A 15,114-nucleotide genomic window follows, 5' to 3' on the forward strand; every position below is an offset into this window, starting at 1 on the left:
GATGAATCGTAAACAAAATAATTAAAAATAATATTAAAATTTTAATAAACGTTTTTATTTACATACAGTACCTATTCGACAGCTTTTATAGTGATAAATCTAGATAAAATAAATACTATGACGAATGTTCCAGCCACAAAACATACTACAAATATATAAAATGTTTCCTCATCAAAAACATCGGTGAAGGCAGGTATTTGATCATACACAGAATGAACTAGTTTCGCGCTAAAGTCGCCGGATGATCCCCAGCCCATCCTATCGATTTTTGTTCAGCTTTTTGACGGATACCTTCTTAGTTTTGGTCACTGTCGAGTCTGCGGTGCTAATTTCCTCCACCACTACTTTGGAAGAGATGTGTTCGTTGATTTTTTTCAAAACTTCCAATACAGTTAAATCGTTGAGCAAAAACTTGATGCTCCTACAAGAACAGACCTCACTCTAAAAATATCGGGCACAATCCGTCGATTTACTCACCCCGATTCTAATAAATGTACTTTGATATAGGGCTCACTCCGGTCGCACACAATATTGGTTTTAATTGAACAGTTCAGGTTGGTTTCCTGGATTTTCGGCGCACATACGTGATAGAGGAAATCCCTGAAATAAAAATAACAATCCTTGATATACTGGGCGGAAAACGGACTTGCGTGAATATATATTTAAAGAAATCGATCGAGGTCTGTTAGGTTATGTTTACCTCGCCGTTATTGCCTTAGGATGGAATGGATCGAATTGCACTTCTATCCGTTTTACAGGCTTCAAATTGATCAGTTTTAGTTGTTTACAAATAGCACTGATTATTCCAGCTGATCTGGTAAACGTACCACTATAATATATGGACATGGTTAAATTCGGCAACTTGATTTATCATCAAAAAAACTGTTTGAGATATTAAACTGTCACTTGGTGTTGTCACATGCGCATCCACCATATCCTAACAAATACATTTAGAAATATTTATATGCAGTATCGAAAGCTGCATAACGACAATACCAGTTAATAAACGAAAATTACCCAAAAACGTACGCACAATCGCCAAGGAAATAGGTTTTGTCAAATAGATATTATATAGTGACAAATATATATGGATAAAGCGAAATCTAAAGACGGGGTTCCCAAGGAAGGGAACCCCCCGAAGAAAATGAAGGGCGGGAGGGGATACTATGCGGAACTTCTTACGAATTTGAACATGATAGATCTGCGGAAGAAGACGTACCCGGGTAGCTATAAAAGGACCAGCTTGGCGTGGCAGGCGAAGACCGAGAAGAATACCCCGATCTTCATGGACCTGGTACCACCGAGCAAGACCGTTGATTTAGCACCGGCCGAGAGATGGATGACTTTCGAGGCCGAAAAAGATGTGGTATATATGTTTAAGTACCCGTACTTAGTAGAATATGAAGGTTAAGTTAGCGCACGATTCCAAAGACGAAATGTTGCAGTCTTTTCCAGTTGACACCTTCAAGCCCAAAGTCCAGCACCAACACGAGGTGGATCCGCGAACGTTGCCCAGGAACGTAGCCATCGAGCGCAGGAGACGACAGTATCAGGAAAGTGTGGTCCTGCCGAGCCTTATTGTCGTTTGTTTATTGTTGTTTATCTCTCTTCGGACAGGGCGAGAATATTATTCAGGTCTTAGAGAAAATGGGGGTGCAAAATCGAGATTTGTTGCCAATCGACGTTCTGTTTCGCGAATTTCCCTCCGCCTCTGATAGATATGGACTTTATTCTTGGACACCATTCCTCCCATTAGAGTTATTTGATGACGAAGAATACATGATAAGGTATTTTTCAATTAATATGTAACTTTTAGACTTGCTACAGTATAAATTAAACCATAGTCTTGATTATTAACTTAGCTTGTACTATACACTACGTAAGAGCAGCATATTTTACCATATTCAAAATATCCACGACTGGAACTTGGCTGTATACATTTTATAACACTTATTACTAACAACATATGATATTCCTTACTGCTCTGGATACAAAAGTACCTAATATCACCAGATTAACACGCTTGGGGTCGAACAGGAATAAAACTTTGAGATACAATTTCGGAACAAGCATTGGGAACTTTGGACTGAAATTGACTATGGACTGTTTAATAATTGACTACTTTTTACTATCGACTGTTCCAGTCGCCACTTTTGGTTCCACTAATTTTATTATTTTTTGCTAGTGACTGTTGCATTTTCAACCCGACTGATTTCTGAACGGATTCGTGAACTTTACTATTATATATATATATATATATATATATATATATATATATATATATATATATATTCTTTATTATGCGTTAAAAGCGTTAATAATACCTAAATGCTGTATACTATTTTCCCTATATGTAAATACTAATTTAGCATATCGTGTATCATGATAATACTGAATCGTAGTTTCAACCGTTAGTCTCTGGATACTATTACAATAATATATGATTGAATAACATATGACGGTTTAAATAATAAGTGTTATTAAAACATAATCAAATTAGATCTTTATAATAATAACCATTGAAAACAGCGAACAAAAAATAACACGAAGCCTTCATATTTCATTGTGGGTGATCATATTGTTATATTTCTTGATCATATCTTAATATTACAGTAATATATGATGTACAGTCCACAGAGCTAACATAAAACTGACTTTTAAACAACAAAAATGTTCCAACAAGAGAGTTCAGTATTTAAAAAATGATATTTATGAATATTTGTACCTTATTTTATATCATACGTTATACAAGATTTTATCACATTTTATTATGTATTTAAATAATATATAAAAACCTTCATATTTTATCATATATCATATTTATATATTATATATGATCATAATATTATTTATAAAGAATGAATATGAACTATTTATATTATAATAATATATGAATTTTTTGCGGAATTTTGACGTTAATATAGATGTTTGAGGTAAGAGTTTCCTATTAAGGAAAAACTCGATATAAAATCGTCATATTTTATTACATATGATGATAATTATATTGTATTTTATTATGAATAAAATATTATATTGTTATGCTTATGGATCAAGAATCAAGAATCATAAATTTATATAATGTATATATATATATATATATATATATATATACATATATATATATGATCCTATATAATGATATATAATGATAAATAATAACTAAGTAATAAGAAGTAAATTATAAAAATTAAAAAAATGAACATTAATGAGGAGTTGATATAATATAATAATATTTTTATGTTTATTAATGAAGAATTGATATTCCAATAATATATAATTGTTTAAATACAAATATACGCAAGTTAAATTATTTTCTGACGATTTATATTTAAGACTGATTAATATTTTATTGTAAATGATCTTACCATTATTAATATTCTTATTCTTCATGATGAATGATTGATAATACAATAAAATATGATGTCCGTGGTGTTTTTATCGATGTTCAACTATTTTCCTCGGCATTTTCAAGAACCGCGGCCAACTGGATAGAGCACGGGATCATCGACGGGGTCCGGTACCCTCATCCGGGCATAGCTTTCGTCCCCAATGAGAACGTGAACGAGGAAAATCGCGACACGTTCTCCATCGACGATCTCTACCACTGGGTGGACGTGGCCGTGGAAGATTACGACTCCTCTTCGAAGTGCTGGCGCGTAATGACCCTGGACGGCCTCAAGCGGAAGTTCTCCCTGCCCAAGGTGAGCTTCATGTTCAAGGCGGAGGACCCCATCAGTTTTGCGGAACGAATTAAGAGCGCCATCGCGCTGAGGAAGCGCTCCGAAGAGATTATAAGGTATTTGAGTCGACGTCTGGTCGGTATTCGGTAATAGTAATCATTATCCAGGTGCGAGTTCTTCATGGACTGTATGGTGTTGACAGGAACCCCGACGATGGACGACGTTATGATGGAGAGGATCGTGCAGCTAGTGCAGAGGACACGGTCGGGCAGGACCACATATTCGGATTATTTTTATATAGTAGGTCGAATTTTGATGATAATCAGTGGTGGCTAGTTTTGGAGAATCATAGCAGACATTCAGTAAATCTCGGTAGTTTACGCCTGATTTTGCCACGTTGCCATTTATCGAGAGGTGTAGAATCCAGCGAACTACAGCGGCCATTTTGGTTTGATCCTGATATTGGTAGGATACCTGTTTCGTAAGGTTAAGATTTTGTTGTTATAGTTTATTGGTTCTTGTACTGTTCATATTTTGATTATAACTACAAGGAATTAAATATTCAGTCAAAAAAGTTTCTATAGCAGTTCTAATCTGAAGAGAGATGGGAGAACATTCAACACCAGACTCGTTATATTTTAGGCTTAGTGGACGCTGCGAAAGTAAATGTACAGATAAATATAACTCGGCGTCCTTTATCTGAGCTTCAGTTTCCGAGCGTAATTGATCCGGAATTCTGTTCCGGAAAACATACAAATAACTGTAGTAAGATATTTCTATTAAAACCAGGTAAGAATCTGATTGTACCTAAACCAGATGCTAAATTCCATTGGATGCTATATTCATAAATAATTTATAGATTAATCGATAAATATATTGGTTTATTTTATAATTTCCTATCAAAATTATTTTAAGTGCTCTTTATATTGCATCTTTTATATTATAGGAGATGAAAGAGTCTCAACGAAAATATTAGATTAATTTGTGAATTGAAGATAATTTATATTGTGTTTTTCAAACATACGTAAAATTTGCAGGAAATGGCAACGTTGCAAATAATTTAAATCCTCATGAGCATGCCATGATTCTCCATAATTAGACCCTTGTGTGAAGATTTAGATGTTGAGACATGATATTTTTCAGCTAAAGGACGAGATAATGCTGAATCATCAGAGAACCATTGGAGAGTTGGACTTCAGACGGATCCAGTCGCCTAACGATTATAATTTCTTCAGTTTTAATAGTTGCATGCCACCACTAACTTACAGTAAGTTGATTGTATACAGATTATTGTATAATAATTCGATTCAGTGTAAAATTCTCTATAACTCCTGAAATGTTCATTAACGTATGACTATTTTTGAGGAAACGACATAAAGAAAATAGAAAATGTCAAAAAATCGACTATATCCATGGAAAATGTTATCTCAGATAAAGTTGAAACCTTCAACTTATACAGATTTTAATCTGTATAAAATTAATGAAAATCCATCTTAAATTACTTTAGAATTTATAATTTTCAAGATACGTGACATAAACAGAAATCTACACATACCTTGAAAATACACTTTACAGATTAAATAGAAATTATTATATCATCAGTCGATTCAGCGTAAAATTCTCTATAACTTTTCAAATTTGCATTAATTTATGATTATTGTACGGCATTGAAAAATTGAAAATAACGAGATATCACCAATTTTCACGACTATATATGTATATGGAAAAACAGGCAAATTTTTAATTTAAAATAAATATGTAAATATAACAGATGAAGGTAAAACCATCAGAATATATGTATTTTGTCGTAAAACTTTTAAAATAGGTGACAGACCCATCTATTCCAATATATATATATATATATATATATATATATATATATATATATATATATATATATATATATATAAACTGAAAGATGTGCAAAAATAAAATTATTTATAACTGCTTATACATGTTTCCAGTTTTTCGATAGGTTTTTACTAGTCACACCTTTGTTTCTTCTTGTTTCAGAAATCATCGATACCGGCCTGAGCAAGACCGACTTCCGCAAGAAGAAGAAATTCTTCGCTTGGTACAATATCTACGTTGTGCCGGAAACCTATCTGGCCATGTCCTACGTTGTAGGAGAGTGCATCAAGGTCTCCCAGATGTCGCTCTTTTCGGCTAATTACGGCGCGAAATATGTCACCTTGGACGAGTTCAACACCTTACAGACACAGATTTCCAATATTGTAAGTAGACTGACGAAATGTATACATGACATAATCTTAGCTTACCAAAAGCTTGTCCTCCTTATCTTGGTCTATGTTTTGACAACCAAAACACAATTATTTCCTAAACTTAAAAAGACTATCTTTGGGAACATTCTGTTTTAAAAATCTTATTTTATGTAGTATCATTAAATATAACAAACTAATACTGGAAGATTTAGAATAAATAATCACTATTAAAAAAAGAAGATAGTAAACATTGCAAAAACCTTCAAAGTATATATAAGTCTCCTATCAATTGTTGGGAAGGTGATACAAATAAGATTTTCACACTACAAAATGTCAAATTTGTTTTTAGCTTGTGTGGTAGTGATTGACACTGTTGTCAAATGTTTACAAAATTCGTCAAAACATTAGTAATAATAGTTAGAGCTTACAGACCGGCGAACATTGTAAACCAACATTCTAAGTTAATGCGGTAATATTGGGATATGCTGCATTGACTGTTTCATTTGTTTTAAGCACTATAGCAATTACGATGTAATTCTTTCAGGCCTATATACCTTAGTTGCAAAAAATATAAGCATGTTAATAACAGAAGTCAATAGATAGTCTATTCAAAGTTTTTTGTACATACGTCATCAAGATGTTTAATATATTGCCTGTCGCAATTTGTAAATTCGTTTCAGAATCAGACTGTATGTTCCTACTCATTTTATTCTAGTTAAAAAGAGGAACAATGTCGTTTGGTTAGTTCAGTTCGGTTGTCAGACTAGTAATTAACTACTTTTTGTTATCGACTGTTTCAGTCGCTATTTTCGGTTCGATTGATTACTATTTTTGGTTCTACTAGTTTCATTCGACTGATTTTTAACGTTCTGGCTCTGTTGTCCTAGCCGGGACTTTGACAAAAATGTATCCAATTTATGCTTACATAGATTTATATGTAATATATATTGTCATAATTTTGTGGTAGTTTGCTTGTAAATAACAATATATTGTATATTAATATAGCAGCATTTTACAACGATATTTTTCAAGATTGTGAATGTAATATGGTAATGGTCATAGATTAGTTTTATGTTTAATTTTTATTTAGTATTTATGGTTATTGCTTTAGTTTTTAGGTCTTTTTTAAGTTCTATTGTATCGTCTATATTTATTATAGTATATTATTTAAAAATATCAATTAACATATTAAAATACGATAAAATATTGGTGGGCTATTATTCCATTCCATAGAAAAATTCCATTCCTTTTTACAAATCCACAGAACATTCAAATATAAAAGTAATTCTACTTCTTTTTTTAAAGTTAGTACTTGAAGGAGTATGTACATCCCCGTCTCGCTTATACTACCGTTGGAAATTATAAGAACATGTAAAATTAACTGCCCCAAGCAATTATATCTTCGTCTGACATCACGAATTGAAAAAATCAGTCGTAACGTGAATTTGACTGAATATAGTAATTACAATTTTCAGTCGCTAATTTTTTAACTATCGACTGTTTCGACTGTTTTCAGTCGATAGTTCCCAACGCTAGTTTAAATCTACTTTAATAACCATAATCTCCCCATAAATCAAACCTCTAGGTCTAGAAATCTCACTCATAATATAAGTTTTTGTTTTAAACTCTCCTTGTTACATAATAAAGTACTGTAAGAATAAAGGAAAATTATAGTTACCTCCTAGTTATAGGAGTATAAGATATTGTTAGTAATCAGAATGTTTATAATGGGACAGTAAATAAGAGCTCCTAACCATCCACTATATAATCGTGATATTTCATCATGTGATTATTATTTAATACGCTCTTTATTTAACTATATTTTTAACTAATTTTCTTTTCTCTTTTTATTGAAAGACACACATATGTGTTCTTTAAAGAGAAAACATCCATTCATCGTTTCTAATCGATTGGGTTTTTTTTTAGGTGCTGAAACAACTGAAAACCACCTGGTTAGAGACGTTGGTGTTTAACATTCGCATGTGTATCGGCGATTTGGGTAAGGGTTGGTTCGATATTAACGAGCGCAGTTATGAGGTGTACGAGATATCGAAGCTGAATCGGTTCATGGAACTGGTCAAGTACAGGATGCAGGTAATTGATGGGAAACTAATGAGTCACCATCGGAAATACAAATACTCTTTAATACTTTGGCCACAATTTAATCAATCAATTAGTTACAGTAACAAATGTTTGCATATTAAAATAATATGCAAACTATTTCAAGAACTAACATTCACAAACTTCTTTTAAATGGCATTTTACTATTGAATATCAAATTTCAATTACGTTTAAGTAACCAATAATGTATTAATAAGTTTAAATTACTCCTTCTCTGAATATTATAACAAAAATATTTTGAGTAAGATTATTCTCAGAACTGCAACAACTTCAAGTGTTTTTACTTTTGTGTCATAAGTAATATATAGGGTGGGAAAGAAATCCCGCTTCCATTTACGCAATTTCCGCTGATTGGTAACTGTATGGAACGATTATTTTCAATAAATGTCACTATTTGAGCTCGTTCTTATGGCGTATATTTATCTATAATAAAATTTGGACCTCTATACAACACAATGGTTTACTTTACATTTTAAAAGAAAATGACATCGTTCATTACTTATCTATTCCACTACTCAATCTTTAAAACAGTAGCTGTCACATTTTTTCTCTATCGTTTTATGTAATATTCTGGAATCCTACCATTATAGAGTGCTCATTTTTAACTTGTCTTATTTATGGCTCTTGCTAATCCACTGGTGAGGACTAAAAACTTACCTACATATAAGAAATTAAATTATTCATTTTAACTCTCTTTGTTACGAAATGTGTTTACTAATAAAGTCCGAGATGAAGTAGAAGTAGTAGCAAAAAAATTGGCAGAAATATTTTATAGTACTTGTAAAACAAATTTTGCAATTACCTCTAATATAATGATATGCCATGTCTCGTCAATGATATGCTATCAATGTATAAACCTTCTCTGTTCTTCCACAGATATTTTAAAACCAAAATTAATGCACTGGGTCCAGCTGTTCTCGAGTTATAGCGAGACTAACGAACAGTATTTCATTTTAAACGGGCATTCAAATGAAATATTAATAATCTTTATATTTTTTCGATAGTTTGCAGTGTTAATTTTATTATTTTATTATTTTTTATTATTTGTTTTAGTATACTTTACGTTTACTGGTAGAAAACTCTTTACAAGCGTTTATTAACATGGTTGAAACGCCTTGTTTACCATGTCTATCGGCCGACGATGATTTTCTTTGGGGCAATGATTTGATAAACAGCCCATTCATCTCGCACGTGTCACCCATTTTCAGTTTGCAGCTGAAAATGGATGAAAACGGTGCCTTTTACAGCACGCCGCCAGAGAATTTTGCCGTAAGCTCTTCCCTACATAACCATCTGAGTTGTTTTCTTATTATACATCATTGAAGGAGGTACTGTTGAAACTCTTTGACGAAGCACTAAGACAGACTCATCAAATACGACAAGTACATCCATTACTTCTTTCAAACCTGCGCTTCCCAGCTGATCTGTGCCTCTCGTCGGTCGGTCTGCTCGCGGATGAGGTGTGTCATATCAGAAATCGATTCCTGCTGGCCTACAAGAAAGCCCTCATACCCCTTAAAGCCTACGCCAAAGAGTACGACGTCCACGTGAACCTCTACACTCTCAACATTCCTGATTTTATCAAGTGAGTCCAATCGTTTGCTGGTGTTCTTGGTAATTATCATGCAACATCCTCCAGAAATTACGAAATCGATCAAAAAACCGCAGCTGAGGTGAAGGAGGACATCTCGCAACATTACCGGCTGAAGAGGAGTTTGGAGGAAACCCTACCCAACTTAATCTACATCGGTCCTTTCTACATATCCATCGACCACTTGCGATTGTTTCTCATCAACAAACGACAGGAAATCATTAACAAGTTGCTGGATTTGTTCTGCTCCAAAATGAAGGTGTGCGTGGAAGACGTAAGGAATATTTTGTTTATTTACATTTTTATTACCCTATCACAGAAATAGAAGAAATTTGATATATAGAAATAAAAAATCACAGTATTTTAAATTAAGTTACTATTTTTATTTTGTTTTTTTTTGCGTCTTCGTTCGATGTGATGCATTTGGTCGTTCTTTGTGAATTGGTTAACAGTAATCCATCGTCTATTATATCATCTCTATAGTATTAAGTAGTTTGGGCTATTTTTTGTCTATTTTTTTGTCTCTGCACATACATTCGATGCACAACACTAACAACTTTTAAGATTAAATATACATCATAATAAAATAATAATCATTATAAATAAGTCATAAAAATGTTTAACGTACTCTGTAACAACATCTGCATCAAACAAACTGAAAGAAACAAGTTTAAAAGTGAGCCTTTATAGGGCAATTCAAATGAACCAATAAAAAAAGTGTTCTCAGGCCCTCCATTGTTAGGACCACGCAAAATAACTGAGGAAAGGTATTGTCTATTTAAGTTAAACCTCTATATAACACTCTGTGTCTATACATCATGTAATAATGAGCAGTGCAGTTAATTTTTTGTAAGATTTCATTAAGATTTCGTAAATTTCCTTTATATGGACTGAATTAGTAGTAAACAGTGAGGCATAGTAATGCTTCTATTATTAAAATGTTAAAATCTGTTAGATAATCAAACTTATTTATAATTATTTTCATAATCAGGCCACCAAATAACACAGGTAATAGTTTAAATCACAGAAAAAACTGTAAAATAATCCTCAATGTATTCAGTATTCATTAGTCAGTATTGTATTCCTCATTCCAGCTTTTGCAAGAGTACAAGAACATCATGATTAAGCTGGCGGTGAAACCAGACAGCATCGAGCACATATTCGAGATTCGCGACTGGATGGAGACCGTGCCGATGACCGTCAAATCATTGGAGGAGAATTGCAAGAGATACGTGCTGGTAAGTGACCTTATCCTATTATCCTTGTCCCTGACGCGATATCTGCGATAGGAATACGAGGTCCTGGATCATTTCTGGTACGCCTTGCCCAACGAGGACTTCGAGAACAAATGGGAAGCCGTGGGATGGCCGTTGAAGATCTACCAACAGATCGAGGCAACCGATACCTTCCTGAAGGAGGAGGAGGACCGATATTACAAGCTGCAGATGAACGACGAGTTCACCTTGAACGACCGCATCGACGTCTTCACCACTCAGGTTGTGAATATGTCCGGATACAGGGACATCAGCAAGGTACCGACGTAAAACTATTAGACAACGGCATCGATTTGTCCATTATTTCCTCGTTTAGACTCACGAGTACGCGTTGGAGATCCGCAAAGCTTGGAAGGCGATGAAGGAAGCTCAAGAATTCGGGCAGTTGCTCAACCAGAGGCAGAAGTTGTTCGGAGCTCCGATAGTACCTTTCGATAATCTCAACAAGCTGATCAAGGAATTTGAACCGTATAAGAACCTGTGGACAACAGCTTCAGGTAAGTTGTCTCCTGACGATTTAGTTTAATTAATGATACTGTAACACAGTACTACTTTTCCTATGTACTTGGATTAATTAACAAGCAAGACGAGTACGAGGAAATACATCAGTATATATTCCTCAATTATAAAATTATAATTATTTATTAATTATTAACTTATAGCTATAGTTTACACTAAATGTATACGCTTTATATAAGTTCGTATGGTTTTGTTCGCTTCAATCTCCTGACATCCTGCGCGCTGTCCAGCAGTTGTATTGCTTCCACGTTAGTATGATTTAGTAATCTTCTTTCGTGTTTCAAGGCGAAATCTTGGATAACTTCGCAAATCCATTTGATTACCAGGTCATCGTGCAGTTCTGCATTGGCTATATAGCGATAGGCATTGGTAATCAATCGAAGAACCTTGTTTTGACTATACTGAAAATGGCGCTCAAAATAAATTAACAACAAACATACTATAAAAACGAAGTGAACCAATCAGGTCCTGTCGCGGCTTATAACATAGCGATTAAACCAAGTAATAAGTTAAGAATAGCGACATCTAGATGTTGGACGTCGCGAAACATTTCCGCAAAATTTCCTATAAAGTTAAATCTCTATTTCTCTATGGTTGTTACAATATTGAGATTATTTAATATTCTAGTTTAATTGGATTTCTGTAACAAATGATTACTTGAAAGTCTCTTATATATTTATCATTTGTATCTGTAATCTGTTAGGATCATAAAAACTACAAAAAAATATACAAAACAGTTTTATAACCATCATTTTAATAATTTTAATATTTAGTGATGCCACCCTTTTAATATCTTCCTGAAGTTTGGAGTTCAATTAACTGCTACTTGGTGGTAATCACTTCTTTTACAATATCCTATTTGGTGAATTCCCAGATATTTTCTGCGGAATTCATGTCTTGTTAATTCACTGACCACGACAAAACATTTCTTTTTCCACCAAATATGCAATAACACTTCTGGCTTCGTGGCAGGGTGTCGAATCATGCATAATAATATAGGTTGTCATAATCATGGATCCATTTACTGATCTACGGTAGTAACCGGGTATATAGCACTCGCTAGTGATTGATTTGTCTTGTTTCTTTGTCCTTTCTACACTGTATAAGCGTCCCATGCCTTTGGCTGAGATAAAACATAGCGAGAAGCATAGCAAATGAGCATTACTTACTTTTTGGTTATTTTAGACGCGGTTATTTTTTAGCAGATGTCGGTTAAAAATAATGAAATTATGATATCTATACAATAACAATGCTGCAAAGCGCATGTTTTAACGGACAATGACTGAATGAGAAGAAACTTCACACTATTAACAAATAACACGCGTATACTGTGTTGCCACTTCAACAAAAAAACATTAATAAAGATACTTACTACCTTTTTAAAACAAAATAACCCGTATTTAAAGGGTTAGGTGTTTAAACATCATTTATTCAAACAAATACAATAAAATATAATTTACGTAAATACGAGTACTATCCCTAATAATTTGGCCACCTACTATATATGTTAATAAAGAGACATTCAAAATTGTATTTTCGACATTCATTACTTTTGTTGTTTGATTTCTGAAAAGAAAACTGAAGAAATCTGCTGAGATGGTGATTCCAGTCTGTCATATTATTAAGTTCCAAGACACTTAATTGTACGATTTATTGAACGAAATCTCAGTTCAGATTTTCAAAAAACTTCAGACAATATAACAGTTGAAGAATCAATGTTTCCCATGCAATGGATGAGATCCAAAAGAAAGTAAAATGGCTACCATATGAATTGACTGATTAAGTCATTTCTGACTGTGTCAATATTGCGGTTTCATTATTTTCCAGACAAAATAGATGAGCTTTCTGTGGCGTATTGTGATTAGTGATGGACAGTGGATCTAGTACAACAATCACATGAGCAAACAGTCATGTACATTGACATCGAAGCGGAATATTTATAGCTATAAAGTCTTTCTTTGCATATGATGGAACCAGCAAAGTTTAGCAAATCAACAAGCAATCAATTTGTAAAACAGATCAGTAAGATCAAGTATCAGACTCAGTCATTGTCTTCCATAACAACGATCTTCTACACGTTAGAAAAACTGGGAAGGATATACTGTTACAGCTCGAATGGGAAGTTCAATCACGTCCAGCGTACCCAAAAGACATAGCACCTTCTGACAACCACTTCTTTCGACAAGATATCGACAATATCTCACAATGGACGCCATTTTACCAGTTCAAAAATGATCAGAGCACATAATATTTCATTCCTCCACTATCTCTGCAGGTTTGAGTGTTTATTTTTGTTTCTTTAGACTGGCTCCGAGCGTACGAGATGTGGATGGATAATCCGATATTGAATATCGACGCTGACGCAATCGAAGTTACGGTCACTGACATGTATAAGATGATGGTGCGCTTGATAAAAGTATTTTCCGATATTGAGAATGTCCAGGTACGTTTCCCTTCGCTTCAGTCGATGATCTCGTCTCGATCACAGTTTTTTTAGAGCGTTGCCATCCATATTCGGAATGATATTGACAAGTTCAAACCTCTGATACCCTTGCTTCAATGTTTGAGAAATCCTGGTATGAGACAGCGACACTGGGACAAATTCTCCGATGAAACTGGTATGTTTTTGTTGGATATATATGAGTTCTTCGATGCACCCGTGTTTATATGTATAGGAATCGAACTAGTATGGTCAACAACCACGACATTCAACGATGTCTTGAAGTTGGGCGTGGAGAAGTACGCGGAGGAAATAAAGAACGTGGCTGAGTCGGCGACCAAGGAGTACGCCATCGAGCAGACGCTGGAGAAGATGATGGCCCAATGGGACGACAACCTTTTGGAGATCACTCCGTATAAATCAACAGGTACCAGTGTTTTTTGACGATTCCCCTGTTTGTCTTCATCCCATATTCTTAGGTACTTACATTATGAAAATATCTGAGGAACAACAGCAGATGCTGGACGATCACATCGTGATGACCCAGCAGATATCCTTCAGTCCCTTCAAGGGTCCCTTCGAGGACAAGATTAGCGAGTGGGAGGAGAAGCTCAGAATCACAGCCGACGTCATTGAGGAATGGATGGACGTTCAGAAGTAATTCTTCCAACACTCACCAGTAAAAGAACTTCGATAAAATCAAATTTACAGGCAGTGGATGTACTTGGAGCCGATATTTACCAGCGACGACATCACCAAACAGCTACCGGTCGAAAGCAAGAAGTACAAGACGATGGAGAGGACCTGGAAGCGTATCATGAGGAACGCGCTAGATCTACCGAACGTCAGTTGAGGCCCCTGCCCATTTCCATCCGCTAACTCCTCGTGTTCTGCAGGTGATCGAATACTGTGGAGACCGTCGCCTGCTGGAGAGTCTCAGGGACGCCAATCACGTGTTGCAAGTGGTCCAGAAAGGTCTCTCCGAGTATCTGGAGACCAAGAGGACGACGTTCCCGCGTCTCTACTTCCTCAGCGATGACGAGTTGCTGGAAATATTGTCGCAGGCGAAAAATCCACTGGCAGTCCAACCACATCTGAGAAAATGCTTCGAAAACATTTCCAGGGTAAAATATTTTGACATCTGATAGGTACTACAGAAGATAAGTTCTTCAGAACAATTCTTAATTAAATTGATTCGGTTGATATGATAATGTTATAGCTTTGATACTCCTCAAATACTTCAGAAATTGTTGCCATATGGTTCTAC

At 34.6% G+C, this 15,114-nt stretch overlaps 3 protein-coding genes across 3 annotated transcripts in view; 2 read left to right on the forward strand and 1 right to left on the reverse strand.

Annotated features, from left to right (window-relative positions):
• Window positions 1–33: 33 nt before the first annotated feature.
• Window positions 34–895, reverse strand: mRpL53 (mitochondrial ribosomal protein L53). The gene is made up of 3 exons (XM_076418165.1): window positions 701–895; window positions 478–600; window positions 34–421 (listed from the first exon to the last, which is right to left on the reverse strand). Exons 1-3 carry the CDS (start codon window positions 844–846, stop codon window positions 259–261), a joined length of 432 nt encoding a protein of 143 aa, XP_076274280.1. The 5' UTR covers window positions 847–895; the 3' UTR covers window positions 34–258.
• Window positions 896–1,128: 233 nt separating this feature from the next.
• Window positions 1,129–1,625, forward strand: LOC143204972 (uncharacterized; the record flags this gene model as incomplete). Its single annotated transcript, XM_076417929.1, has 2 exons — window positions 1,129–1,366; window positions 1,446–1,625. Coding segments are annotated over exons 1-2 (402 nt in total), but the record flags the coding sequence as incomplete, so codon positions are not given.
• Window positions 1,626–1,630: 5 nt separating this feature from the next.
• The window catches only part of LOC143205095 (dynein axonemal heavy chain 1), a 65,352-nt gene continuing 51,868 nt past the window's right edge, over window positions 1,631–15,114 (forward strand). Inside the window, exons 1-18 of the mRNA XM_076418171.1 lie at window positions 1,631–1,787; window positions 3,473–3,796; window positions 3,848–3,980; window positions 4,824–4,947; window positions 5,694–5,914; window positions 7,829–7,996; window positions 9,077–9,292; window positions 9,349–9,608; window positions 9,663–9,888; window positions 10,709–10,852; window positions 10,904–11,146; window positions 11,205–11,385; window positions 13,711–13,850; window positions 13,905–14,025; window positions 14,083–14,274; window positions 14,327–14,504; window positions 14,559–14,691; window positions 14,744–14,971. Coding sequence (XP_076274286.1) covers window positions 1,648–1,787; window positions 3,473–3,796; window positions 3,848–3,980; window positions 4,824–4,947; window positions 5,694–5,914; window positions 7,829–7,996; window positions 9,077–9,292; window positions 9,349–9,608; window positions 9,663–9,888; window positions 10,709–10,852; window positions 10,904–11,146; window positions 11,205–11,385; window positions 13,711–13,850; window positions 13,905–14,025; window positions 14,083–14,274; window positions 14,327–14,504; window positions 14,559–14,691; window positions 14,744–14,971 — 3,372 coding nt within the window. The 5' untranslated portion in view covers window positions 1,631–1,647. The remainder of the gene's footprint in view (window positions 1,788–3,472; window positions 3,797–3,847; window positions 3,981–4,823; window positions 4,948–5,693; window positions 5,915–7,828; window positions 7,997–9,076; window positions 9,293–9,348; window positions 9,609–9,662; window positions 9,889–10,708; window positions 10,853–10,903; window positions 11,147–11,204; window positions 11,386–13,710; window positions 13,851–13,904; window positions 14,026–14,082; window positions 14,275–14,326; window positions 14,505–14,558; window positions 14,692–14,743; window positions 14,972–15,114) is intronic.

Source organism: Rhynchophorus ferrugineus, unplaced genomic scaffold (assembly GCF_030347505.1).
Source record: "Rhynchophorus ferrugineus isolate W39M unplaced genomic scaffold, kcgeb_rfMv2 rfM11, whole genome shotgun sequence".
Classification (NCBI taxonomy): Eukaryota; Metazoa; Arthropoda; class Insecta; order Coleoptera; family Curculionidae; genus Rhynchophorus; species Rhynchophorus ferrugineus.

What these genes read in the sequence shown, in the direction of transcription:
- mRpL53 (XM_076418165.1), bottom strand. Translation starts at nt 846, where the DNA reads ATGTCCATATATTATAGTGGTACGTTTACCAGATCAGCTGGAATAATC. An exon ending in CCTAAGGCAATAACGGCGAG is followed by an intron (nt 601 to 700) that starts GTAAACATAACC and finishes TTTTTATTTCAG; the next exon opens with GGATTTCCTCTATCACGTAT. An exon ending in GTACATTTATTAGAATCGGG is followed by an intron (nt 422 to 477) that starts GTGAGTAAATCG and finishes CTGTTCTTGTAG; the next exon opens with GAGCATCAAGTTTTTGCTCA.